General features: G+C 40.1%; 1 protein-coding gene across 7 annotated transcripts in view; it reads right to left on the bottom strand.

Annotated features, from left to right (window-relative positions):
- nbeaa (neurobeachin a) overlaps positions 1 to 25,643 on the bottom strand; it is a gene marked incomplete at its 5' end in the record, with an annotated part of 90,384 nt that extends 64,741 nt beyond the window's left edge. For all 7 annotated transcript variants that reach the window (XM_079449443.1, XM_079449439.1, XM_079449440.1 and 4 more), the window contains one exon: positions 25,371 to 25,643. In XM_079449443.1, coding sequence (XP_079305569.1) covers positions 25,371 to 25,643 — 273 coding nt within the window. The remainder of the gene's footprint in view (positions 1 to 25,370) is intronic.
- Positions 25,644 to 27,559: the final 1,916 nt, after the last annotated feature.

Genomic DNA, 27,559 nt, shown 5'->3' with positions numbered 1-27,559 from the left:
TAGTAAAACATCAAAAGTGTCTTGTAAGGCTGTGAATGGTTTAAAAGAGGGACACTGAAGATGTTGTAAAAACCCTTACACAATTTTACTTGTCACATTTTTTTATTATTACATTTATACTGTTCTTCGTTTTCTCCAAGTGGTGTCCCACTGGGTGGGCAATGGGGGACCTACGTTGTTTACCAATGTTTTTCAAGATAAATTATTTTGTGTTCTGCAGACGAAAGAAAGTAGAAATTAAGGTAAGGGAGTAAATGATGAAAGATTTTTCACTTTAGGATGAACTCTCCATTCAAGTACAGCGTAAATCTTAGCAAAACAAAATGCTAAGATAAGAATAAATATTTACTAAGAAATTAGTGAGAAACCACGAATCGTGCACTAGAACAACTTTCAAGGTGAGTCGGTGCACAGCAGTGAACTGTGGAGAGATGGATTGCGATGTCTCCGCACTACACAAGCGGTACACCGGTCGCGCTCTGAGAAAACGGCAGAAAAAATGAGGCAACATGCTAGAAACGCGGGTGCAACAACAGGGCTCTGGTGCACAAGAAGAGCAAACTCCAAAATCCAAGCTGCTGGGTTGTGACAGGAAGTTGATTACGGTGATTTCAAACTCGCTCCATTCCTGCCTCAATCCATCCTGCAGCTTTACCGCAGGCGGAGAGGCGGAACCTGCGTGAGGCTGAGGGAAAGCTTAGAATTCCCAACGCCAGCAGCATGACTGCTGCCTAAAACTGCAGGTCTAGGATAAGTTTTTCCTTTCCAAATCCAAAGTGTTATCAAAACTTAAATACCAGAAATGCTGAGTTGAGATCAGTAGCTGAAGGCATCTTCATCCGGCATAATTTACAAGTGCAAAAAATATTATAATGCATATTTAAAAAATATTTGAATGAAACAGAAATAGGCTTACTTATTGATTCAAATGTATTCATCAATTTGTGATAGCATTTATCGCTGCAATTCATAACAGTTCCCTATAACGCCACCGAATTTGTTTTATAACCGCAAGTATGACCCGTGAAAACCTTTGTACATTATGTACTGTACAGAAGACATAGAATCTATACTGCACAATACATAAAACATTTTGAATGTGCTTTCTAAATGAAAAATATGGAATGGCTTTATGGCTTTCTCCGCCTTCAGCTCCACCTCGCACGGAACAGCACCTGCCGCTGCGCTTCATAAAAGCATGTCCTCTATAACCAAGAGCGAGGCAGTAAAATACAGACCGCTGGCTTTTTACCGTTTCTTGAGGCACAGAATGAACATTTTGATTCTCGTAGGGGAGTTCTCGTATCTCACGCTGTGTAAAGGTCACTTAATGCCTGGGTTCCTCTTCATGTTCTTCAGCTAAAGAGAGACGGTTATGACCTCAGACGCACTGAACGCTGCAGTATGGATTCTGTCTCTTTTAACTATGTTTATGGAAGCAAGTAATCACCCCTCAGTGTCCTTGAGCATTATACACACCGCTGTCACCAGACCTGATAGCAGAGACATTGCGCATTATTTAAAATGACAATATAAGTACATCTTTCATCTTTTACTTGCAGTCAAAGGAGTAAATGACCTAAAAGTACAACAAATAACCCCAGCAAACAGTAAATGCATGACGAAGAGGATGAGAAGAGTGAGGCCCGGATAAAACTGATGACTCACTCTCATTGAAGACAGCATGAATGGAGAATCGACCCGTTTTATTTTTGGGGCTAATTCCATGTTGCACGATTTAATCCACATTATTCCAGGCAAAAAGAAATGTATGTATTTGTAATCCTGCATTAAAATGTAGCATTTCCTTTCGGAAAACATCACCAGACCTCTTCTTTTTAAATAGAAAAGAAAGTTTGATTACCAACAATCTTTAAAACATCTTATTTGTGTTCTGCAGAAGAAAGTAAGTCATACAGGTTTGAAATGACAAAAGAAGGGTAAATAATGCCAGAATTTTCATTACTATCACTATCCTTACTTCCGACCAATCCTCATATTATATTGTATCATCTCACGACCATTCGACAACTCATTCTAAGAACATTTCACAACTAATAACATTCACAACACAGATAAAACACAAACTTTCCAATTTCAATTTTCATATGGTTCAATACCCAATCAGTTACTAAATAAAAATAACTATATCATATGCTGCATCCCAATTTGCCTACTTATATCAGGCACTAAAAGTATGTACTGTTCTTGTTGTGGAAAATTTTAGTGAGTGCATACAGTTTTGTCATGCACTTAAATGAAAGCGTCTGTTGTTGCCTAGACGACACTGTGATAAGGAACTTTCACGGACATCAAAATACATTCTCTTCTTTGCATTTAAGTTTTTTATTCATTCATTATTTCATACGTTTCATTTATTAATTAAGTCAAGCATCTTTTATTTAATTTTATTAATGCAGTGTACCGTAAACCCTGCCCTCTCACGGTGACTTGTGTGTAATATCAACTGAAAATTTTCACCAGAAACTCTACTTTGAGAATACTCATTTCAGCATACTATGATTTGGGACATACTGATACTTTTTTCTAATACTATTTAGCAAAGATAGTATGCGGATTGGGACGCAGCAATAGTCAAGTGTCGCTCCCACAGATATTTCATACAGAAATCTAAATTCTCACCAGCATCTCTTTGCTAAGCCTAAGAGAAAGAAGTTATATAGTTATATAGTTAAAACAAAAACATATACAGAAAAACACCCAAAGAATAACAAGCACACAGTCTGAGTCGGACACAACTTGACACCCATACTTCCCTCGAGTGCCCTTTATAAAACCATGAAGGGCAAGCAGAAAATCCATCTTGCTATTTTAGCATTGAAAAGGTTGCAGGAAGCCTATGAAATTTATGGGCGGTGACAAATCAGCAGCCTGTCGCCTGTCATCTCTATTAGACAGTAAATGGACTCGGTGTATCCTTGAGCAGCGTGTGAGACCGGTCAAGTGTTTAAAAAAATCACTGAAATAAACGTCAACCACAGCCAGCAGACGTCTTGAAAACCTACTAAACTTTTGTGGGTTACGTAAATAAAATAATTGAACAGTGTCAAATCCACTTCAATTTTTTAAATAATATATTTGTATATAAACAATGCCAGCGATTAATTGAAGTTTTCTGAATTTCAATTTAAAAGGATTTCAAAAAAAGAGCAAAATAAATCAATGCAAGTTATTTAGAAATGTCAAACTGTCTATCTAAAACCTACAGTGGATTATAATCCAGTAAATGTAAAGTAAAGTATCCATCATCATTAAAGCTCCAGGCCCCCGATTCCAAAACGCCAATTCAGATCATATTTAATTGGCCACTATAAGCGTGGCAGGTTAATAAATAGTGATAAGAGCTCAGCCTCAGGCCTGACACTGCCACAGCCTTACGATCTCCCCATGATGGGAACTTGATCCCAGAATCCTTCTCCTATTATTATTTCATTTACATTTAATATTGAGATCACGGTAGGTGTCCAACCTATCCACTGAAGCCTGTATAAGGGATTTGTCCTGGGTGTCGGCGATTACGTGCAACACATTGCAGCACTGTGAACCGCTGGATGCTGTAAATCCACAAGATTCTGTTTCCATCGGCCTAGTTTTATTAGTGTTAAAAAAATAGATTGCGAGATATAAATGGCTTCAAAACTAATTGTGATGTGGTAAAGTTGTACCAGCTGAGAGACAAATAGTAATCTTAAAAAAGTCTTCATGATGAATGCACTATGCTAAGGAAAATATATTATAGCTGGACAGATTTCAATTGAAAACATCATTTTAAGAGAGTAACAAAATTTACTGTTGATGTAACCTAAAACACAATTTTATGAAAAGCTTTTTATGTCAAATGATCTTTGATGAAAGTCTTTTCAAACATGCAGAATAAATTATTTTCTCAAGGAACTAAACCCGCCACAGTCCAATAAAATATTCTTCAGAGAGCGGGGAGTCCAGAATGAGTCGCATAATGGTGGTAGTCTTATTTAATTAACACTGCATATAGGAATTTATTGTGTGTCTGATATTTGACCTGTGTTTTGAATTCCATAACCTTTTATGTTTTACTTATAGTCATTTTTTCTTGTACAGCTGCTTTGTAACAATGAAAATTGTAAAAAGCGCTATATAAATAAAGCTGACTTGACTTGACTTGACTTAATGGGGGATCTTCTGCTGATAGAAAAACGTGTAAGTCTCTAGTGTCCAACAATATCCGGCATGTGTGTAAATAATCTTCTCGCAGAGATTACTGAAGTGGACAATGTGTCTTTTTCAAACAGCAGAATTGATTCAGTCCTAAACTAAGCTAATACAAGCTACCTAATAAAATCTGTGCTGGGAATCACTCGAATACTACTAATGCCATCTTGTTTCTCCAAAAGTGCTCGGAAATCAATGAAGAGAGTGTGAGAACAGGTGAAACCACCGACAAACACCCCATAGAATGCCAGTCCATGCTTGTACAAACACGCAGCCACACATACACTCAATCTCACACATGTCAAAACTCATGAATATACACTGCGAGGGCCGATGTGAATGGAATCAATTGCTTCTCCTCTCATGAAAATAAAAGGAACCATAAAAACATGTCAAAGCAAATCACTTGCTTCCTAGCAAATCTATCTGATAGACTGTAAGCCCTGTTAAACAAGCAAGCATTTATTATATGTGAGGTGCAACAGTGTAAATAACAACAACAGCTGAGAATGATCTTAAAAGTAATCATTGTAAAACCTAATGAGAGGGATTACATTAACATCCCAAAGTAAATTCTTAAACAAAACCAATCAAAGGTCACTTTCCTAATGTTATATGTTTCTTCATAAAAGCCTAAATTGCAAAACATTGTGTTCAAAGTGCGAATATAATTAGATTTATGCAGCAAAAATACTCTCAGAGACAATACCTCTCCAACATCACACCATGCTGCCCATGTGCACAGTGAGACGGCTATAACCTGTTAAAATAAATGCATGCTGCTTTCGTAAACTGTGAAAAACAGAGAGAATGCAGACTAAACCCGAGGGACACATAGAGGCCCACCACTTCCATAACGCAGACATGAACACAATAATTAAACCTTTGCCACCTTGTGGTCAAACTTCCAGAGAGAGCTATTGATCTTATGTAGGTATCACTTTGCGGTTTCTATTAAAGTGCAACAGTCAGTTTTCTACTTTGGTTCGCTCACGGCACCAACCTACAGGCGAAAGATGTAAACAAGCTCTTCAAAGACTTACAGCGAGTTGCCTAATCATTATAAAGATGTACAAAACAAGACAACACAAAAGACCCCTAGACTCTCATCTGACTGATCTGAACCCAGAGGACACATCTGCTTTCTGAAAGAAAATAATAACATCAAACCAGCACTCGATTTGGAGACTCTAAAGGGGACCTTGTCAATGTGCTGCTGGCCATCATTCTAGAAAGTACAGCAGTCTCTGTTTCAGCACCTTGGAGAGCGACGCAACACCCTCTTCATCCTTTTCAAAGCATCGGTTCATACATCAGCACTGGGAAGATGATTTATGGTTTAGGTGTAAAACGATGGCATATCTAGTGCATTTAATCTTTAGGGTCTAATTTCCATCCTCGGGGGGTTTCATTTCCCCCTGAGTCTAACCACGTGTTTGCCAGCCTTTGTGGACATTGCTACTGTCATACGATTTTGATCCAGAGCAGAGCTATTTCTTCGGCCAATCAGATTACAGCAGAAACAAAAGACGAAATAGGCTCTAAATGCACTTCAAAGGATGAACCAAGCCTGCCATTCAGGACAGACCCCAGCACGAGAAATGAAGAGAAAACAAAGGGTGAACAAAGACACTCAGAGATAAAAAAAAGAGCGAAGAAACAGAACCACGTTGCTCTTAAGAAAATGAATCGTCGTGAGGGTCTAATCATCTGCACACACCAAAAACACAAGATAACAGCATTATCCTCTCTGGTATGACTGGAGCTCTTGGACCAGAAATGGGACCAGGTCCTTAACTAAGACTAAGATTCTGAAACTAAAAACAGTGTTAGAAATAGTGGAAGCAATATAGGGGTGAAAATGTCTCAAATCGGCCAAACATTTCACAGCAACTTGGTTATTTAACGACCGATGCTGTTATTCAACTAACAAAAATCACAGTATCCCAACATTCATACTATATTAATTAGGGTTGGGACGATAGACGATGACATCGTCCATACCCGATGGCTGACGCAATTTCCATCATCAGGAGGGTCCTTGGCCATCCGCACATCCCGGCCGCGTACAGCACATTTCCAAGACAAATGTTGAGTCCACAGTAGGACATTCTGCGCGTGTGTCGAGCTCGTCCAGTCACGTTTATCCGCGGTTGAATATGATATGGAAGCTGTGCAACGCATTTCATGCAAAACGGAGACTGACATAGAAATAGGAAAGCAAACAGTGAATTGTAGTAATGCGCTTCCATTGTGTGTGTAAAAACTTGTCAATGGCCCGAACTGATCACACACATCGCCCAACCCTAATATCAATGTAGATTTAGTTTGCCTCCAGACAATAAGAGCAACGGTGCCGACCCCAATGTCTTGGACACACAAAAGGAAGTGATGTAGAACACAGGAATGAATCTCTCCAATTCCAATCTTAAGCAGCCGCAGACCCTGAAGCCCAGTGTAAGCACACTTCAAATACAAGCAATTCAAAAGTCGTTTTATTCTAGCCTTGCACATTTTTTTACACCCCCATTTCCCTGCAGGGTGAAATAAGCCCGAAATTGAGCAAAGCTTGTGAAAGAGAGCCTGAATGTCTCTGTTGTTGTGAAGACAGACAAGAAAAGAATATTGTATGATTTGTTTGGTGTTTCAAAGCTGGAAAACACAAAAGAAGATATTTTAAAGAACGTTGGTAAACATAATTTGACCCCATTGACTTCCATTGTACTGACACTAACCAACATTTCTCAAAATATTGTCTTTTGTGTTCCATAGAGGAGAGCTTCATTCAGTATACAGGTTTGGAACAATATGAGAATAAATCAATTATTTATGACAAAATGTACTTTTATCGGGTAAACTATGTCTTTAATAGTTCCAACAGACTGTCTCAAAGAGCTAAAAGAAATGGAACAAGCGGCCAATCACTTGTTCTGAGACCAACAAATAAACAAAAACAGACATAAAACGCCTCTCTCTCTTTCTCTTTCTCTCTCTTCCCTCCAGACACATGACAAAGATTTTCTAGCACCAAACTCTCTCCTGAGATACTTGCACCCTCTGCACTGGAAAACAACACAATTGCCATCGCAAGTCTCACGATATCATGCCTTGGAATCCTTAATACAGAACACTATTTTTAATGGTTATTTTACGGAAATGTTACAGATAATGTAAAAGGGTGTTTGTCATTTTTAGATCTAGACAGACTCAGTATCAAATTACTTTTAATATATGCAAAAAAAAACTTTTTGAAATCCTAATCATTTGTACCATCTTGGGAAAATCATGAGGATGGGTAAATGAAAGTTTAATTGTGCTTAATGTAAGAGCTGTTAAAACATTGCAGGGAAAACCCAGCTTTCATTTCAATGCTCACACAAAAATATACAAGAAAAAAAACACACGGGAGGCCAGCAATTCTTGCACCAGCTGCAGGATTTGACTGGGGATTATGAAAATGATACAATAAAACATATACAACTGGGAATATTTTCCTACAAACAGACTCTTGTAGAGAGCTTGTTTATTTGTTTGTGTGCGTGTATGTTTTGTCAAGCTTGTTAAACAAACGTCAACCTCTCCGCTTGGTCTGCGAAACAAGCTAGTAAATAACCCCTGACCTCCTGGCATAAATTAAGCTTCATAAAAGGAAAATAGGAAAAGAAATCAGCCACACTTCACTGTTTAAATCTTTGTCTAGCCCTTCCTAAAAAGCCCCCTTATCCCATCCTATGTGTGTTTGTGATTAAAGAGTATTAAAGGGCAAAACAAGCTCCTTTTGTTTAAAGGGGGCAGGTACTCGATCGAGAGTGAGAATCATTCAAATGCAAAATCTCCATCAGTCTATGAATCAAAGGAAATAAAGGCACATTAAATGAGACTCTGAGGGAGAGCAAAACACAAAACAGTACCTGCCCCCTTTAAACAAAACACACACAAACGCACCGAGTCATCAGTACAGAACACATTCTAGAGTTTCCGCTTCCTCTCTGAAAGCACACGCGGAGCTTCAATCGTCTTCTGTCAGCATCAGCAGAAGTCTTCTACAATACGTCTCTGTAATCCGCCCCCACATTCACTCTCTCTCTGTGCATTTCACAGCCTGTTCCCGGTTTCACTCCGGTCTTACAGCAGGGAACTGAGATGGGACTCTCCTTCTTGACATCTACAGAGAGAAACACTCCACACATCCGCTGGGGTCACAGCACATTGACAAATAAATGTGTTGAAGTTTGTGGCTGAGAGAGATTTTGCTTTTAGATGTTCATTCGAATGACTGAGATAAGATTTAGTCCCTGCACAGCATTTTTGTGTCTAGATTTAGTGTCATTTAGATTTGCTAAAACCTCGACTCTTTCAAACCTAGGTATACCTTTAAACCGGTATGCGGCCCATGCCTACAGTGCTCACATTTGTATTACATTTGAATGTAACAGACAGATGTATAAAACTTAAGGGTTCGGTCATATTTCTAGTTCGGTTCTTTTGGTCCGGACCAAAAAAGAAGAACAAATTATTTAGTCCTGGTTCACTTGGCGTTCAGACAGGCATTTTAAAAGCGGACCTTAAGATATCGAACCTAACAGCTTACCTAACAAACACTCATTTTATATTACCAATGGATCAAACACTCACTGCGAATCCTGTGCCGGGGGACTAGGGTCCTACTTTTCTATATTATTTAACATCTAAGAGCGAAAAAGCGATAACAATTACTTTATAAAAATAGCCAAGTTTTTCAAATAGAAGATGTCTATCAAAGGGAAACATCAGTGGACTTCATAGAATGGGAAGGGATTTTAAATGTGTAAATAAAGACACATTTGTGCTTAGGCACACGAGACAAAGCTGAGGTTGGTGCGACAGGAAGCTGGCAGTGATGAGAACAGCGTGACAGAAGTTTGACAATTTTCCATCTGTGGGTATCCATCTGCTCAATAGATTGTTCATTACCGCTCGCTTACAGACTCATACAAACTCTTAAGTAATGTCAGAAAAATTCCTACTGATCTACAAACCCGGAACCATGACTCATGCCGTAAACAAACATCGCTGGAGTAGTGAAAGGATGGCTCTGCTAGCTTATTAAATCGTGATGTCTTTGATGCATATATTTGTGGACTACAAAAATAAGCTAAAGAGAATACGTTTTATAACTAAAAGTGTACACATGACCTTTATTTACCCAGCTCCAGCACTGTTTACATCGAAAATCTACATCTAAAAATGACCCTTATCCAAAAAGACTTATGTTGCATTCATCTATATAGTTTTTTTATTAGTATGTGCTTTCCCTGGTCATCGAACAACAAACAGAGCTACAGGAAAACGGTTTGTACACCACAAGAGCTTGACAATAATCAAAATAAATAAAAGGAAATTAAATGGATGGAAACCTATACGATAAAAAAAATTTGTGTGGTAGCATAGAACAGCATATGAAGAAGGCAATAATACCTTGGTAGCATGTAAAAGGGAAAGTTCACCCAAAAACTTAAATTCTTTCATCATTTACTCTCTTGACATTTCGAACCTGTATGGGTTTCTTTCTTCTGCAGAACACAAAAGGCGATATTCTGAAAAATTATGAAAATCGTTGGTCCCCATTGTCTTGCGTCCATACAATAGAATGGGGGAAGGGGATGAAAAAATGTTTGGTTACCAAAGGGTCTGCTTTTGTGTTGTGCAGAAGAAAAAAGTCATATATTATTAAAATGACAAGAGGGTGAGTAAAAGATGAAAGACAGAGCCCTAGTTAACTGACCCCAAGTTAACTCCTGGTTTGTGTTTGCTTAGTGTCTAGTAATATAAATATTTTATTTAATTTATGTTCATATTAACTTATATTACTATTTTACTGTAAAATAATTATATTAAATTAACGATTTGTTGAATTTTGTTGTATGATCATTGTAAGAACTAGACAATTTGTTGAATGGGTCTTGAAGTTCGGTCGCATTTAAAGAAACCGTATGGTACATTGACATCTAGCGTTTGAGCTTGGTATCGGAGTCTAAATTCTAAATATTGGAGAGACAAGTTTAGCCAAGTGACGGTTCTTATTTGTCATGATTCTCGAGTGGTGAGACACGGAGAGAGGACCCAGGTGCAGACAGCGGGTAAGGGGTTAACATATTTAATAAATCATAAAACAAAGACCCACGTGGGGGTAACATAACAAAACATGGGAACATAATGACAAGACAGAACTGGACTAAAACTAACTACACATAAACAAGACTTGAATAAACTACAAATAACTAAACTGACACAACAGGAACTCACCACACAAACCACAATGAACCAGCACAAGACAGAAGACACAAGGGCATTAAATAAGGGAGCAAATCAAGAGGGAAACAGGTGTAGGCATTAATCAATAACGAGGTAACAAGAGGATGGGAACAATGACGAGACCGGAGAGAGTATGGAAGGCCATAAGAACAATAATTGTCTCTCTCCACATTTAACATGAGGTTCTGTCATGATCCTGCTACTAAACCAAGAGAAACATGACATGATGCAGCAGAATCATGACATAAGCCTCTCCTAAAGGAGCAGCAACCTGATGCTCCTCAAGGCACAAACAAGACAAGACAGACTGTGACAATGGCAACATAATACAACATGACAATACAATAAATCAAAACGAGCAAGCACAAGAGTCCAAGGGAAGGGGCACACAAGAGTCCAAAGGGAAGTCCAAACAAGGGCTGACACGGACACGATAGCCGGCATGACAGGTACCAGACACAAACAGGATAGCCGGCAAACACGAACAGGACAGCAGGCAGACACGGAACAGGCATGCACCGGGCTGGAATGGCCGCATGCACCGGGCTGGAATGGCCGCATGCACCGGGCTGGAATGGCCGCATGCACCGGGCTGGAATGGCCGCATGCACCGGGCTGGAATGCCTGGCTCCGCCGGGCGGGAATGCCCGGCTCCCCTAGACGGGAATGCCCGGCTGCACCGACCTGGAATGCCCGGCTGCACCGACCTGGAATGCCCGGCTGGGGATCGGTTGCAGGCAACAGGATTCCAGCAGCTTCGACCCTGGAGGGAAGACCGGCGGTCTCAACCCTGGAAGGCAGTCCGGCGGTCTCGGCCCCGAGCGGAAATCCGGCAGTCTCAACCCTGGTAGGGAGTCCGGCGGCCCCGACTCAGGAGGGAGTCCGGCGTTCTCGACCCTGGAAGGGAGTCCGGCAACCTCTAACCCTGGAGGGGAATCCGGTAGCCTCAACTGCTGCCACAACGATCCCTCTGTCTGCTGGGTCCGATTATGCTGGTTCATTCTGTCATGATTCTCGAGTGGTGAGACACGGAGAGAGGACCCAGGTGCAGACAGCGGGTAAGGGGTTAACATATTTAATAAATCATAAAACAAAGACCCACGTGGGGGTAACATAACAAAACATGGGAACATAATGACAAGACAGAACTGGACTAAAACTAACTACACATAAACAAGACTTGAATAAACTACAAATAACTAAACTGACACAACAGGAACTCACCACACAAACCACAATGAACCAGCACAAGACAGAAGACACAAGGGCATTAAATAAGGGAGCAAATCAAGAGGGAAACAGGTGTAGGCATTAATCAATAACGAGGTAACAAGAGGATGGGAACAATGACGAGACCGGAGAGAGTATGGAAGGCCATAAGAACAATAATTGTCTCTCTCCACATTTAACATGAGGTTCTGTCATGATCCTGCTACTAAACCAAGAGAAACATGACATGATGCAGCAGAATCATGACACTTATTGGTTTCTTTTGATTGTTATCAGAAATAATCTTCAGGCACTCTATTACTCATGAATGTGTACCAGAGGTTCAGTTGAGGTTCAAAGTGTGCATGTAACGTTCGTTTATGTTTATGAAACCGTCCATACATCATTATTTTACATAGTAGCTCTCTACAGTCCCCTAAAGATACTACCATGGTGAGAAACATCCTCCAAATATAAAAATATGATGGTACTTTTTGGTTTGTAAAATCCACTTAGATCCAACTAGCTGGTCATGACCTGGTTTCCAATCTCAAACTAATAAGCCTATATTAAACCAAAACTAAACTTACATCCACAATAACAAGTGACAGCTGCTCATCAGAATACAGAAATGATGCGTCAAATGTCCCGGTGCAGCTGTGAACCGCTGCTGAATCATCTGCAGTTGCTACGATGAGTAATACAACAGAGATCCATCAAAAGACATTAAGCAGCCAAGAAAAACAGCCTGCCTGCTGCCTGCAATCGCTTTGTTAATGCGTGAAAAACAGGTTAACAAAAGAGGCAGGACGGCGTTTTCTCTTCTCTCTCCCAAGGGACCTCGAATTAATCAGATTCACGCTACGTATAGCAAACATCAAAGCGACACATAACTTTTTAAAATGCAGCAGTGTGTTACATTTCTGTATTTGGCAGATGCGTTCATCTAAACTGACTTACAGTGCATTCAAGGTATAGAGTACCTTGTTTATTGACATGTGTGTTCCGTGAGAATCTAACCCATGACCTCTTCGCTGCAAACACAATACTCAACAAAATGAGGTACAGAAACATCTAATTTCCCCGCAATAACAGCAGGTATTACAGAAGTCTTCATAAAAGGGACTCGAGGAAAAGCCTTTTTAACTCAAGTGGGTCTCTGATTGGCAGTCGGCTGTGAACGGGGCTGACAGCGGTGCTGCGGTAAGCAGTCAGAACGAGTCCCTGCAGGCTAGAGCCCTAGTGGGCACGAGAAAGGGACCTCAAGGACACGTCTGCACTTCTGAAGCCATGAGAAACACCACTGGCATCAGTCCAAACAAGACTGGGGCACTTTAAAAGCAGAAAGAATGAAAACTAAGGTCCTTTTACCTTGTGCTTGTTATGTGTTGTGCGCACACACTACTACTGTAATACACAGTTAAAAAACACACGCTAAAACTCTTTACTGCTTTGACCCTGAAAGCCGACTAATGCTTGTATGTGAAGCTGGGCATCCGGCTCGGGAACTGTAAAAGCAGAAAGGATGAACAACCACAGTAAATTGCATTGTGGGAGGTCATTTCTGCGTTCCTATGGCAACAGGTGAGTGGAGCTAAGGTGCTATTTAAACCAAAAGCGCAGGTACATTAGCTCAAATGAGTCAAGAGCTTTTAAATGTTACTTCCTGTCATTTAAACTGATGATATTTTTAGATAAAACGAAAACACATCAAAACAGTTACAAATACCAAGTGCAGGAAACAACATCAAAAAAGCATCTTTAAGTATTTTTAGTTAGGTGATGGGTGTTGTTGGCAATAGAAATGGATCATGACGATGACTAGCCAATAAGTAGTGAGGTTGACCGGATCTGACTCATAAGGCTTTTCATTTTTCAGTACAATGAAAAATGATGCAAAAATGTTCCGGGGAAAAAATAGATTTTGGTCTCGATATCTTTATTCAGATGAGAATTGCATTGCATCCTTAATAACATTACAACCAATAGAAGAGTAAACATACCAAGTGCATTTCTGTTCAAATGTAATCTTGTGTCTGCAAGTTTGGTCTGTTCCCCTACCTATCCTTTATTTCCTCATCTGCTCTTTGTTTCCCAGCACCGAGCCTTGAGCACAAGGCTTTACGAACAATACACTCTTGTGTTTCAGAGGAAAACAACAAAAGGGTAAGCTGGACTAATCCAGAGTCACAAGACCATGCTGGAACTGAGGTTGTTGCTAAGGTTGAATTGACCTTTGGCCCTGGGTCCTGCACCTCGCATGCCAAAGAAGCAAACTATCAGAACCACTCAAGTCACTCAAGTGAATGTTGCATCTACTTAAATATATGATTCTCAAAAACCTTATTGTAAAGTGTTATCAATGAGTGTAGTTCAAGAGAACTAAAAATGAACAATATTTCTACAGCATTTATTACTCACATGTTCATTTCAGAATTTACTAAAATGCATTTTTTTAATCAAAAGTTGTATTGGTTAACCTTGACTAATGCACAATGAACAAACATGACCAATTTTGTTAAACATTACAAAACATTAATAAATGCTGAAAACGATATTGCCTGTTCTTAGTTAGCTAATGCATTCAGTAATGTTAACAAATACAACAGTATTGCAAAGTGTTACCTAAAGTGTTACTTACAAATGACAAATGCATGCACACAGAAATGAACCAAATGTTTGATATAAAAGGTCTAAATGTGGGCTTGTGTTGTATTGATTGTAAATCAGAGAACAATTTAAACAAATGACTGTAGACCATTAATGACAGAAGGCAAGCTGGGTCACCCCAAGGTCAGTTAAGTTATCCATCAATGAATGACAGACACCAATACAGAACAGGCCTTGTTGCTTGAAGGCTTTGAACAGAAGTAATGCATTCAAAATGTTTTTAAGCAAGAACTATTGTGTACTAACAAAAGAATACTTAAAGGGATAGTTCTCCCAAAAATGTAATGTATTAATACATAATTTACTTAACAAAATGCATTGACTTCAATTGTATGGACACAAAGGGGCATTACTCAAAATATCTTCTATTGTGTGCCACGCAGGAGTCATATGTAGATTCTGAATGACATGCGGATGAATAAATGATAACAGAATTTTTCTTTTTGGGTGAATTATTCATCAAATTTAAACAATTTTGGTAGTGGGTCCTAAAGCTATTAATGTACGAGTAAATAATGCTGTTCTTAAACCAAACACTGAAATGTATTATTAAAAATTATATTAAAAAAGTTATTAATATATAATATATAATTAATATATATATATATATATATATGTGTGTGTGTGTGTAATATAACTTTTCCCATCAAAACTAGAAAAATACTTTTAATGCCAAGACTTTTGTCCCTAAATCAGGTCCAATGTTTTCACTGTAAGCAACACTGCATTTTTTTTGTTTGCATGAAACTCCAGATCAGTCTTAGGTACGGGTCAAGCACGCGCAAAAAGGGAGCGATGCGGTCTCGGGGCCGCACCGACAAAAAAATATTTAAACTTTTCTGAAATTAAAAAATAACACAAACGTATTGGCGTGATAAAATGTGAAAAGCAGATTTAATTTTAGCCTGCGTACAAGCATACAGAAATGTATCAGTACTTTAGCAGCATGTCTCAGGCCCTTTTCATAAATAGCTGGTGGAAACTGTATAAATAGGGCTTATTTGCATATGTTGACAACAGAAATGACGTCTGAGTGACCTTGAGATTTAATTTACATCTTAAAAATAAAAAGCAGCAAGAAAGGAATAGGCAACCACATCTGACACTACAACATATATACATGTGTAGCTAAAACAGAGCAGAGGAGGTTTATTTCCTCTACCTATAAATACAAAAGCAAACAGGCTAAATATAAAAAACAGCACATTGTGAAAGTCATCCATTCAATGGGATGAAAACTACGTATACTCAGCAACTGTACAATTGTACCGAGTGATAATGAGTCAAAGATCAGCATTCCAGTCCACAAAGCCGACTCAAATCCTCTGTCTGGCTTATCTTCCCCTCCAACCCGCAGGCCTGCATTCCCCACACCAGAACCAATACAGTGTTGATCCTAAACAAACCTCCTGAGCGGTTTATTTCTGCAGAATACAACACAATGGCTTTCTAGTCTGTGAAACTGGAGGCTAGCAACATACAGGCTGACTACGATGAGGTTGACGAAAACGTATTCCAACTTTTAAAACTGCCTCTCGAGACACCAACGCACCTTTTGGGTCATGAGAATGTTTAAAACGTTGTTTAGCACATCCCTACTGCAGATGAGAACCGGAAGCTCTTTCTCTCCTGTGCATCCATTTCTCACTTTTGTTTTTGCCAAACCCTCCCTCCCTGCCCCCCCCCTCGCTCACTCTCTCTCTCTCTCTCTCTCTCTCTCTCTCCTGCCCTCCCTCTGGTCTGTCTAACACCAGACGGAGAGTGAGTCAGAATGCGGAGTACACCAGAGGGCACAGTGGAGGACAGACCCTTTACCAATGCAACATGGTCTAGTCTGCAGGGTCACTGCATGATGAGATGTAACAGAAGAAAACATTTTACATTTTGTGCTGTATGCAACCTGAGAAAAATGCATTTTAAACACAAAATATATTTTAAAGAATGTTGGTAGCTGAACAACGGCGCTACCCATTCACTTCTATTCTGACCCTATTTGTCAATCGGCACATCCTTTGAACATTCTTCAAAATATCTTCTTTTGTGTTCTGCACCAGAGAGAAAGTCATTCAGGTTTAAAATGACAAATTATTTTCGACCCATGTCTGTGTCTCATGCAGGAACCCATAGATCTGATTTCAGATAAAAGAGAAACACCAGTCAGGGTGAGCATCTTTGGAGCCTGTTTAATTCTGTTCACGTGGCAGCATACCATGCTTCTTATAGCAAGTGCAGACAGCGGGCAGGCAAAAAACTAGGCCAACATGAATTTCATATGATTTTCGCTGAGTGCAAGGAAGATGTGCTTGTGTGGTGGAGGTGGTTGGAGCGAAAAATCTGTAAATCCAACATCACACGCAGAGTGGCAGAGAATGCAATAGACTGTCTGCACCAGAGAAAAGGTGTGTGTGTGTGTGTGAAGGGTGAGGCCGACCCAGACACATATATCAGCAAAACTCTTTGCAGCAAAAAGACGTTTCTTGAGAATGATCAGAGCGGACACATAAGTGCCTTCAATTCTCACACACCAGCATCTACATCTGTGTGTGAAACACTAAAAGATCCGCATTTTGACATTGTCTCTCTGCACACACATAAATTGCAGATACGGTTGGATAGTGTATAAAAATACGCATTTATTTACGCTGCCACTCAAAGGTTTAGAGTCACTTACTGCTGTCATTTATTCATGTTTTTACTATTTGAAATAAAAGTAAACTCACCCAACTGTCGAATAACACAGAAAAAACAAAATAAACCGAAGCAAAATAACACACAATTGATGTTTTTAAACAGTTACAAGGAGTTTCAATCTATGCTCTTATTTTTCTTTTTCAAGGTCATAATTTGTGAAGTTTTTTAATAAATAAAGTACTCATTTTGTAATGTAAAAATAACTATTTTGAAAACAATTTCATTCTAGTCTCCAAAACCGAATTCAGAATATTTATAAGGTTGAGAAAAACATTTCACCCTAAACTCTTAAACGGTACTGTTATATACATATATTTTTTTTAATTAAATGATATTTAAATAGTGCTATTATATAACATACATTATTATATATGTATACTAACAATAAAATGCATAAACAACTATACTATATAAAGAATTTGATATATATAATAAATATAATCACTACCAAAGACGTCTAGACACACAAGTCCTTGAAGTGTGTTGGAGGGCCTTAAAAGCATATTTTCTCCCTGTTGCCCTTTTCTATAATAGATCCAGCGCTGTCTAGAACACGCTGATGGAAATTTTTTTTAAAAAGCACTGAATTAAAGAAATATGACCTTTTAGCACTGCTTGGGGGAGGAGATGGACATCTGCACAGACAAATTTATAGTAGCCCCTATCACAAACAGACACATATTCACATCTTCAAGAAAAACAAGCATATGTGCATTACAAGCCTTTGTGTTGATGTGAAGACAGGCAGGTGTCTGTTGTTTGGACGGGGCGTCTGAAAAGATGGGCACGCTGGCACTTTGCTGATAAACATTATCAAGGCATATGTCTCCAATACCAGACGCTATGAATTTCTCAGAAATGTCTTATCCGGTGCAGAACGGCTTATCCAACGCTAACCTGGTGATCAAAGCTTCCAAAAGGCTTGTGAGCTGGAAGAACATGACATTTCTGCCAACACTGGATGTCTCAGCTATACCAACAACTTCGATTACGTAGGACGTTAAAAAGGTTGTGGGATAAGCTATTGAGAGAGGGATGTAATTCTGACATTGCCGTTTTAAATAATGAATTTCAATCTGGAACATGATCAACATATTAAAACATTTTTCAATTCTGCCTCTAAAAACCAACCAGATCTATTTTCATCTTTAGCATGACCAGTGGTTTTGTTTTCAGATGTTCACAGAAACAGCATGACAAAGACTTTGATCTACACAGGAGTCTGAATCATTATATTCGATGGAGTTCAAAGTGTGTTTTTCGATGTGTACCACAAGCATCTGTGCCTCACGACAAGCCCGAAGAGGATCTGATTACTCAGAAAGACAAAACTCTGAGGGTGGTAGGCCGAGCGTGTAAGCAACTTATTACAGTTCCTTTAGGAACGTTAGTGCCTCAACTAAGTAATACTTAAGGTTTTTGTCCAAGCATTGAACTGTTTCGTTTTCTTTCTTACTCAGATAATGATTACGATGTGCACCAAGACGACGGATCAGTAAACTGTATTACAGCAGCTCTGACCTCAATGAATCTGTTGTGACCTTGCAGCAAAGACTCCCATGAATCTAGGAGAGGTTCTGAGGATTTAACACTTTGATCTATAGATTTGATAGATTAATTCATATGCGAGAAGCTGTTGGATAACATCAGTTTTGAAAATTGAACCTTAAAAGCCTCTAAGCTTACTAGAGCAATTTTTGGTTACCTTATGACATGCTTTCAGTCTTTTAGTTTTAACCTCAGAAGGGGCAATTGTGCTCATAAGCTTTGCCACGTCTTTGCAAGGATTTTCAACATAATTGTGTACGTCCCATAAAACGTAACAGTAGCGTATACCACTTTACTAACTGTGATAATTTTCCAATTATCAGTTCGCAGCAAAGAATTTTGGAATGAAATATGTGACATATGTTTCACTCACATCGAGTACAGTTCTGTTGCCGTCAAACACGGGCAATTTATGATGATCGCAGCGGACCATCAAAAACTTCTTCAGAGTCAGATTCTGGGATCTCGTCCAGAGACATTGGGGATTCTTGAGAAGGATGACGTCAGTTCTCACAATACCACCTTATCTGGTTCAAAACAGCTTTGAAAAGAATAGATAAAAGATCCTGGACAGTCAAGAAGAATGGATAAGAAGACTGGACAGATCCAGAATTCGGTTATATCTATCCCACCTTTAGGGGGCTCTGAATATGAAATGCTCTTATGAAGCATACTGCCAAAGTAGAAAAAGATCTATATGTACTCTAACATGACTTTCATGAATCTATGCTTCACTTTATGTCCATCTGCCTGAGGATAAAATGTGCAGATCAAGCTGTGAGACCCACAGATGTTCAATTCCGTCCTTCCTTTCAAACCAGACACATACTGGGCGACATTACACAATTATCAAAGTCATGGACCATGTGTTTACCTCATCATGTATAAGAGTATGACTGTGTAAACACAACATTTTAAAGCTTGACTAATAATTTAGCCACCAAAGGATAAATCAACTACGGGAAAAAAAATGTAATATCAACTACGGGAGTGGCCAAAAGGGGCATATTTGTAAAAATGTTGCTTTTAATCCTCCATTAGGTATGATTAACCATCAAAAGACAAAATACTGATTTTTTTTGTATTTCACAATATATCAGGTACTGTCTTAATAAACTTTGCCAATGCATTTTGAAAAATATATTTGAATAAAGTGCAAAGTTGGACATCACTTTTTAACTCACTTAAGTCTTTTTTAGGCAACTTTAATAAGCATGCCGACACAGTACACTGACATACTTTACTGTGCATAAAAATCTTTCACAGAACTGACAGTCTTGTTTTACTAAATCCATAGGCCACATTCATAAAAAGTTGCACTTTGTGATTTAGCCAAACTATCACTATACACCGCTCACAAAGAATCATGCCTGTCAAATAGCAACAGACGGCAGCTAGTCAAAAATGACAAATGCAACAAGATATGCCCAACCTGTACGTGTTATATTTGTAACAAAACTGCAAGCTTTTTTTAAATTCCTGTCTCAAGGTCTTCACAAACCAGTGCCAGCGCTGTTCAATCTAAACACTGATGTCCTCAACCATTCAACTCTGTTTTAATTCTGTCATCATTTACTCACCCTCAAGTTGTTCCAAACCTGTATAAATAACTTAGTTCTGCTGAACACAAAAAAAGATATTTGGAAGAATTCAGGAAAGCAAACATTTCTGGGGCACTGTTGACTACTACTCTAATTTGTACCTACTATAGTATGTCCCAGTACTGAAAGTTTTTAGGGTGAACTATCCCTTTAAATAAATGATAGTGTCTCTCTCTTCACAGTGACAGCGGCGGACAGACATAGCATGTAAAGTACACTCTCAAAAAAAGGGTGTTCAAAAGTATCTTCGATGCCATAGAAGCACCTTTTGGTTCCATAAAGAACATTTCTGTTTCACAAAGGTTCTTTAAAGAACCTTTGGCTGAATGGTTCTTTTTGTACCCAATAATTGTTATTCTAAGGCATCGCTGTAGAGAACCTTTTAAGCACCTTTATTTGTGCTTAAAATACCTTTATATAAAGTGTAGAACACCACGTATATGTGTACAGCTTACACCGAACGTTCACAATAAAAGGCGATGACACAGCGTCACCGGTTCACGCGTGCACTTTCATTAAAGCAAGAGATCAGTCTTACAGCGGGAGGTAAAGAAGATTACAGCGGCTTTGTTCGCATCTGCTGGGATCTCTGAAATGTAAATGTACAGTAAACGATTAATTAATTCATTATGCAGCTTATCTAATTGTAAGTGGCTGTTTTCACATCCGCTTCCGTGTTGTTTAGCTCTGCAGACAAACAATGTGATTCTATAGCCCGCCTGTGCTGTTCCGTTTCACAGCTCCCGTGTTGTTCCAACCTGAGAGATTAAAGATCCTGTGTGAGAAAGCTACATTTTGTGTTATGGCCATGCTATTGTACGAGTGTCACATGGTTTAGAGATGCTCGTTCATCTGTTCTATGCACAGTCACGTCTTGAATGAAACTGAATGAGCAACGTAAGCTGTGCTGCTGTCCATGTGTCCAACAAGGACAGTTTGTGCTGACTGCGCACACCATCCCGACCTTGGTGATTCTGCAGAGTGGATGTGAATAATGAGATGATCCCTTTGGACAGACAACAACAGCTCGGCCACAAGAGAACGAGTGAGAAAGAGTGAGAAAAAATGATGGAAAGAAGCTCCTGACAAACAAGTACCTCAAAGCAGCACTATGGTCACTATTCTGCATTAAACCTGTTTAACGAAGCATATAAGAAAGCAAACGTATAATTTCAACCAGGTCGTTGAAATGTGATTAACTCGTGTAAAACAACTACTTATACACCTTGGTGCCTTTGGTGTATAATAGCCTATGGAGAACGTCCCCTTGTCCAGATCGCAGTGCTGAACCGGTTGGCTGGGAACAGATAACAACAGTTGGTGTGGTGGGAAGCAAGCATCAAAGTCCCATGGTGCCGTTTCCATGGTAACAATGATGCTTTGCTAATGGCAGGGGAGTCTACACGTCAGGCCCTCGGAGGCAGTCTGTGCATGAGTGTACGTTACATGGAGGTAGAGAATAGAGGGAGAAAGAACAAAAATGATAAGACAGAGCAGATTGGCTCTGTGTGGCTCTCACAGGAGAAACTGAATCGCGGGAGGCGAAGGACAACCATGCATTAAAGAAAGACAAATAAAATTGCTATAAACAATGTCGTATCTCCTTTGCCACACCTTCAAATTACAACAAATTCGATTCGAATTTCTGATTTAATGGGATATTTCATCGCATTGGGTTTATAGCATAACAGTGAATAAATAATGACAAAATTTCCATTGTGAGTGCACCATCCCTTAATAGATGCATATTCCGATAACAACTAAATCTCACTTGAAGGGATATTTCTCTAACTAATCAAAATTTTCCCATGTTTTACTCCCCCTCAAGGTATTTTACTGAATATGGTTTTCTTCTGGAAGAATAATCCAGACAGAGTTATAATACCACGTATCATTTTGCTTCCAAGCGGTAGAATGGGAGTGAACGGTTGTTGATTTTTTGAAGCTCCAAAAAGTGCATCCTGTGATCAAAGAAATGCTCGACACAGACACAGCACGGCTCTTCTGAAGCGAATCAATGAGTTTGTTTAAAATATCCATATCGACAGTGCTATTAACGTTGATGTCTAGCTTCCATCATCTCTAGAATGCGCATGAACCAGAGGCTTGTTCTTCCGGAAGATGGCGCAGGCGTGTAAGTTCTGTTGACAAACGCTGCATTTTTTGTTTTCAGCCAATAGAATAGCATCTACTCTGGCGGGATATTTCGTAACCGTTATTTGCGGAAATAACAAGCCTCTGGTCCACGTGCATTCGAGAGATGACAGAAGCTAGACATCAACGCTAATAGCGCTAAAAACATTGATATTTACCTTATTGGAAGCAAAATGATACTTGGTATTATAACTCTGACTGGATTATTCTTCCAGAAGAAAAACATATGTAGTTAGGATACCTTATAGGTGAGTAAAACATGGGGAAATTTTGATTTGGTAGAGAAATATCCCTTTAATGTAATAGCCAAAACGACGAAGCCCATTTCTCATCAGAGGGTGAACTCCACAAGACTGCAGCTGCGACTACAATAGTAACTATGTCAGTTCCACTGGGAGCCATAAGCCCTGCATACAGTCAGGAAGGTCTTCGTGTGATCCACGTTTAATCAAATACGCCGTGACCCCATACACTACATAACAACAGAAATTTTTGGAAAAAGACTAGTAGTAGTAGTATTATAGTGAGAGACTCCTTTTCAAAATACTGCAAATGTTCGAAAATACTACTCCTCCATCTTAAAACCAGGGACAAAGGACATCTTTTCATCTCACATCCGGATCAGAAGTAACCCCCTCTTCTTTAACACCTCCTGCATGTGTCATTTGTTCAGAGGCTGAGTGGCGGGGATGACTGGTATGCCGCTGCAAGGCCACAAGGTTGAGGACAAGTCTAATTACATCCAGGGTCTAACAGCGGTGCTTCACAACATGTGTTCTCAGGTCTGAATTTCAATGGAAAGTTGGGAGTGACTGCACAAATGGGCTCATGAATCTAGCACACGAAAAACGAGGCCTCGGGCTTTGGAAAACAGCCTGGAACTGGCAAAAAGTAAGAGTCTAAAGTAAGAAAGAGTCATGTACAAAGTCTTCAGATCATTTACGTGTTTGCCTTTGGCAGACGCTTTTATACAAAGCTACTTACATTGCATTTATTCTATAGCCTAGATTGTATATACTGTAATCCATAGGATCAAACGCATGACATGTGACGTATGTTACAAAGGGTAAAAAGTAGAACTGCAAAAACAAACGTAACCTAGAAAGAAGCCTGTTTAGAGTGATTTCTTCCTGAAATGCATAAGACCTCTCCCGTATTTGGCTCTGTGGAATCGCCAATTAATTAAGGTGATCGGTACATCTGCTCTTCTAATGGCATTCAAGCATCAATCGATACAGGCTGCGCTCAGGCACAAGCGGTTGCAGACGAAGCTGAATAATACATTAGGTCTACCCCACCTACAGTGTTTCGGCATTGTGCCAAACGCTATGCAATGCTTCAATTTTTCTGGTGCACAGTGTTAACCGCTATAATCCTCATCGGCGCTCCGGACACGCGGAGGTCTCCGTTAAAAATCCCCATGGCAACCACTGCTTCCGCCTAAATATAACATGCACAACATTTGTGCTAAATTATTTGGAAACAGTTCTGGAATTGCCTTTAAACAATGAAAGACGCTTAATATTTATAATTTCTTATTTCTATTTTTTTATTGATAGGTGGTTACCACGGCATGAAGGCAGTAATGATAACTGCATAAACAAAGACCACCTTAACTACGGTTACCATGGTAACTTTTAATGGGCTGGAAAGCAGGCTAAACCAGCTAGTGACCCGTTTAAACGTTTATCACATGCCGTGTGTTCTTTAAAACGCAGTATACAGTGTGCGACGCGTAGCGCGCGGTACGTCAGCATCTCATTCCGAACGTGCACGAAGAGATCCTCTGGAGGCACATGACCCGCCAGCAGACCCAGTCAGGGACGGATCGAACCCAGTTGTGATTCTGCGCTTTAAATCGCAATTGGCTCGAGGTTTCAGTGCACAACACCACTGCAGCAACCCCCACCCTCCTCCTCCGCCACCTGCTTCCACATGCACGGCTACAGGAACTCTGCATCCCTGCGCAACTGCTGCAGCATCCTCGCGCGGAGATATTTCTTAACACTCCGGTGCGTCGTACCAACGATCCAACGATCACCGGTTGTACCCGTATATTAAACGCTTGCGGTATATTTGGTCCATATACCACAACCTGCGGCGCGAGGAAGGCCCGCTTCAGCCAAAGTAATTATTGATAACGATGTCGGGTTATGTTAAGAAGGTCTTCATCCCACCCCTCCAAACAACGATCCTCCGAGCATCCCATGCAGAGGGCATTACAGAATCTGTGTTAATGCGTTTTCTAAGCCGTTTCATAACAAGAGTTAACATTCAGTTAAAACCCGCTTTAATCCACCTCCCCAGCAAGCCAGTGGCCTCCGCGAGCAAAACAGCAGCCGTGACCAACATCTACCGATACAGATGAGGACGAGTGCCGAAGACACATCACACAGTCAAAGCCTAGAAGTAATGAGTATGACAGGCGTTTACGTGCCCTGATTATTAATAACACACACACACACTGATAAATAATCCACGTATGCATGCGTAAGGTAACCAAGTACTGTTTAGGCTACAATCAGCAATAAAGACCTAGTTTTAAAAATGTGTTAATGCACAGTCTATATGACTATGCCATGCAGGCGACGAATAATAATATGAAAACATATTCAGCAAAAATAAGAGACGTATTCCCTTATTTGGCGAGTCATTGTCATTGCAGGCCGGCGTGTTGATACAGTGTATCAATTCTGTATAGAAAATAAATGCAGCAACATGCGGGCCTGTTGAGAATGAATTATGACGCGTTGCCGTTATGTGTAGAATAAATGTTTCTGTAAACTGGAGCTGGCAGTAATGAATCTGACTGAGAAGTCAACAAAAGACAGGGTGAAATGTCTCTGGGGGATATTTCTACGCTTGGATTGATGAAGATGGCTTCAGTGCATCTGATCACCTGGTTCCTTCTTAATAAAGAAATCAATTCTCACATGACATCATCCTACAACATGTGCGATAAAAAAACATATACGTAGATCTGTAGCTTACCAGATTTAAAACGGTCTCCACGATATCTCTGTTGCTAACCTCCCCGACCTGGATCAAACCGATGAGCACGGCGAATTTCATCTTGATATTCCGGATCGGAACCGACGGGTTTATCACCCCGGCCGGTAGAACCACGGCGCCTGATCCCGACACCATCATTTCCCCGGTAACGGATCCCGTTAAGACTTGCTGCCCCGAACCCGGTGGTGTTGGGGCTTCTCGGTCCGTGAGCGAGGCGGAACCCGGTGCCAAAACCGGTCTCTCGCTCGACATCTCCGACCCGAATCCCAAAAGAGGAGCGGTCGCCTCGGTCTCACCTGCTTTTGTGTCACCGAGGACCGAGCATCAGATACAAACGAAAAAGGAAAATTCTCGATCAGCTGTTACGTGCCTGTCCTCCGCCTCCGAGATGTGCACATCCGAACGCGATGCTTGCCGTCTTTCAGAGGGATACACAGGACGCAATGATGTCTTATGTTTGGCGAAACGGTCCCTCTGTGGCTGCTCGTCCCTCTCTCCTCCCGTTGTCAGCCGACGAACCGAAGATCGGTGCGGTGTCGGGCTGTGTTGTCTTTCTCAGGACGCCATGTTGACGCCCCCTGTCTGCGGGAGCGCTTACCACGCCTGCGTGCTGCTGCTCGCCTGTCAATCAAGAGGCGGGAACCTATTGATGCTAAGCGAGCGGAAGCACGTGCGTCCCTTTAATAGGTGTCCCAGAATTAAAAAATTAGACTATTACTTATTTGACCATAACGTAATAAAACGCAGCTTGATTAGTTTGAATTGTTAAACCATTGAAAATAAAACCCTGGTTTAATTATGAGATGTTGTGATATTTCCACTCTCTCTTTTTATATGCTTCAGGACAATTATCTGTGGTTTTATTATAGGCCTATTAGTTTTATATAGTATTACCAAGTTTTACCAAAATTCAATGTTCCATTTGTCTGCTTCTCATCTGGTCGCCATCCTGTTGTGTAGATATCCTTCAATAAAAACATTTTCTCAGTGACTCTTTTTTCAACGATGCTTGACTTTGCCATTCAGAGAACCCCTTGTTGTGACGTTTAGCACTGCAGTAGAAATCTATGAATGGGGAAGTGTGCTCTCCTCTCACAAAGACATACATCCGAATCTCATTTTATCACAACGGTTTAAAAGTCTCCCTGAATCAAAGTGAGATTTGGCTAAACCCTTCTTTTCTTTTCCTCACGTCCATTTCTTCCCCTTTCTCTCTTCATGTCTAGTTTCTCTCCGGTCTCTCCCTCGCTTATTTGCTTGTATCTCAGTCTCTCAAAATAGAACAGATCTTTAAACTATGCTGACGTATAAAATTCTTATATAAGTGTTTTTCTATAGGAGACAAATCCTGAAACTGCAGAGCAAAGAAATCTTTTGCTAGAGCGAACCATTTCCCAGGCGGCCTCTCAGATGTTTCTACAATCCCTTTAACGCATCAAAACCGTTCGTAAGCGTACAACGTGTTTAAGAGCCGTGGTGTGCAGTACAGAGTTTAATTTGACTTTACCATACGATAATCATTTTTAACTTATTTGATTGGTTGAAATACTGTAGGTTTCATTTTTGCTTAACCAGCAATCTCAGCCCAAGAGGGATTAAAAAGGTAAAGAAGGGGACAGGGTTGCTTTTTAGTGGCGGAGAGATGAATATTATGGAGTGAAGAAGAGGAGGAGGGGTGGCGAGGGGGATGGGCTTTGCTCTGAGGAGGAGGGGAACCGAAAGCACCGGCAGCTGGATAGTGAGGAAGACTCCTCGGCCAACACAAAGGCTGACAGGAGGCTGAGTCTGCATTCAGGCCATTACGTCCAGTCACCAGACTGGAAACCTGCTAAGCTCAGACACACCAGTGACACAACACAGCATCTGTCATGATTGTTAATGCCAATGTTTAGTCTTTTTCTTGTTTTGTTTTTTATTATACACAGTGGATAATGTCAATATATTATTGATTTAAATATATTATGAACGGTGCGTGTCAAATTTCTTTGGTTGGATGGAAGGGGTTAAAGAAAGAGAGATTTAGGATTTCATTTGAAAAAGAGGCAGAGAAAATGTTTTCATAAAAGTGTAGACTAAGAGTAAAACTAATAGTTATGTGGATACATTTAATATTTCTAAGTTATTGCTGTAGTAAATAAATGTAAGCATTAAGATCAACCTAGTGGGGG

Source organism: Barbatula barbatula (genome assembly GCF_947034865.1).
Source record: "Barbatula barbatula genome assembly, chromosome: 24".
In the NCBI taxonomy this organism is placed as follows: Eukaryota; Metazoa; Chordata; class Actinopteri; order Cypriniformes; family Nemacheilidae; genus Barbatula; species Barbatula barbatula.
This window is presented reverse-complemented; position numbering and strand designations above follow the sequence as displayed.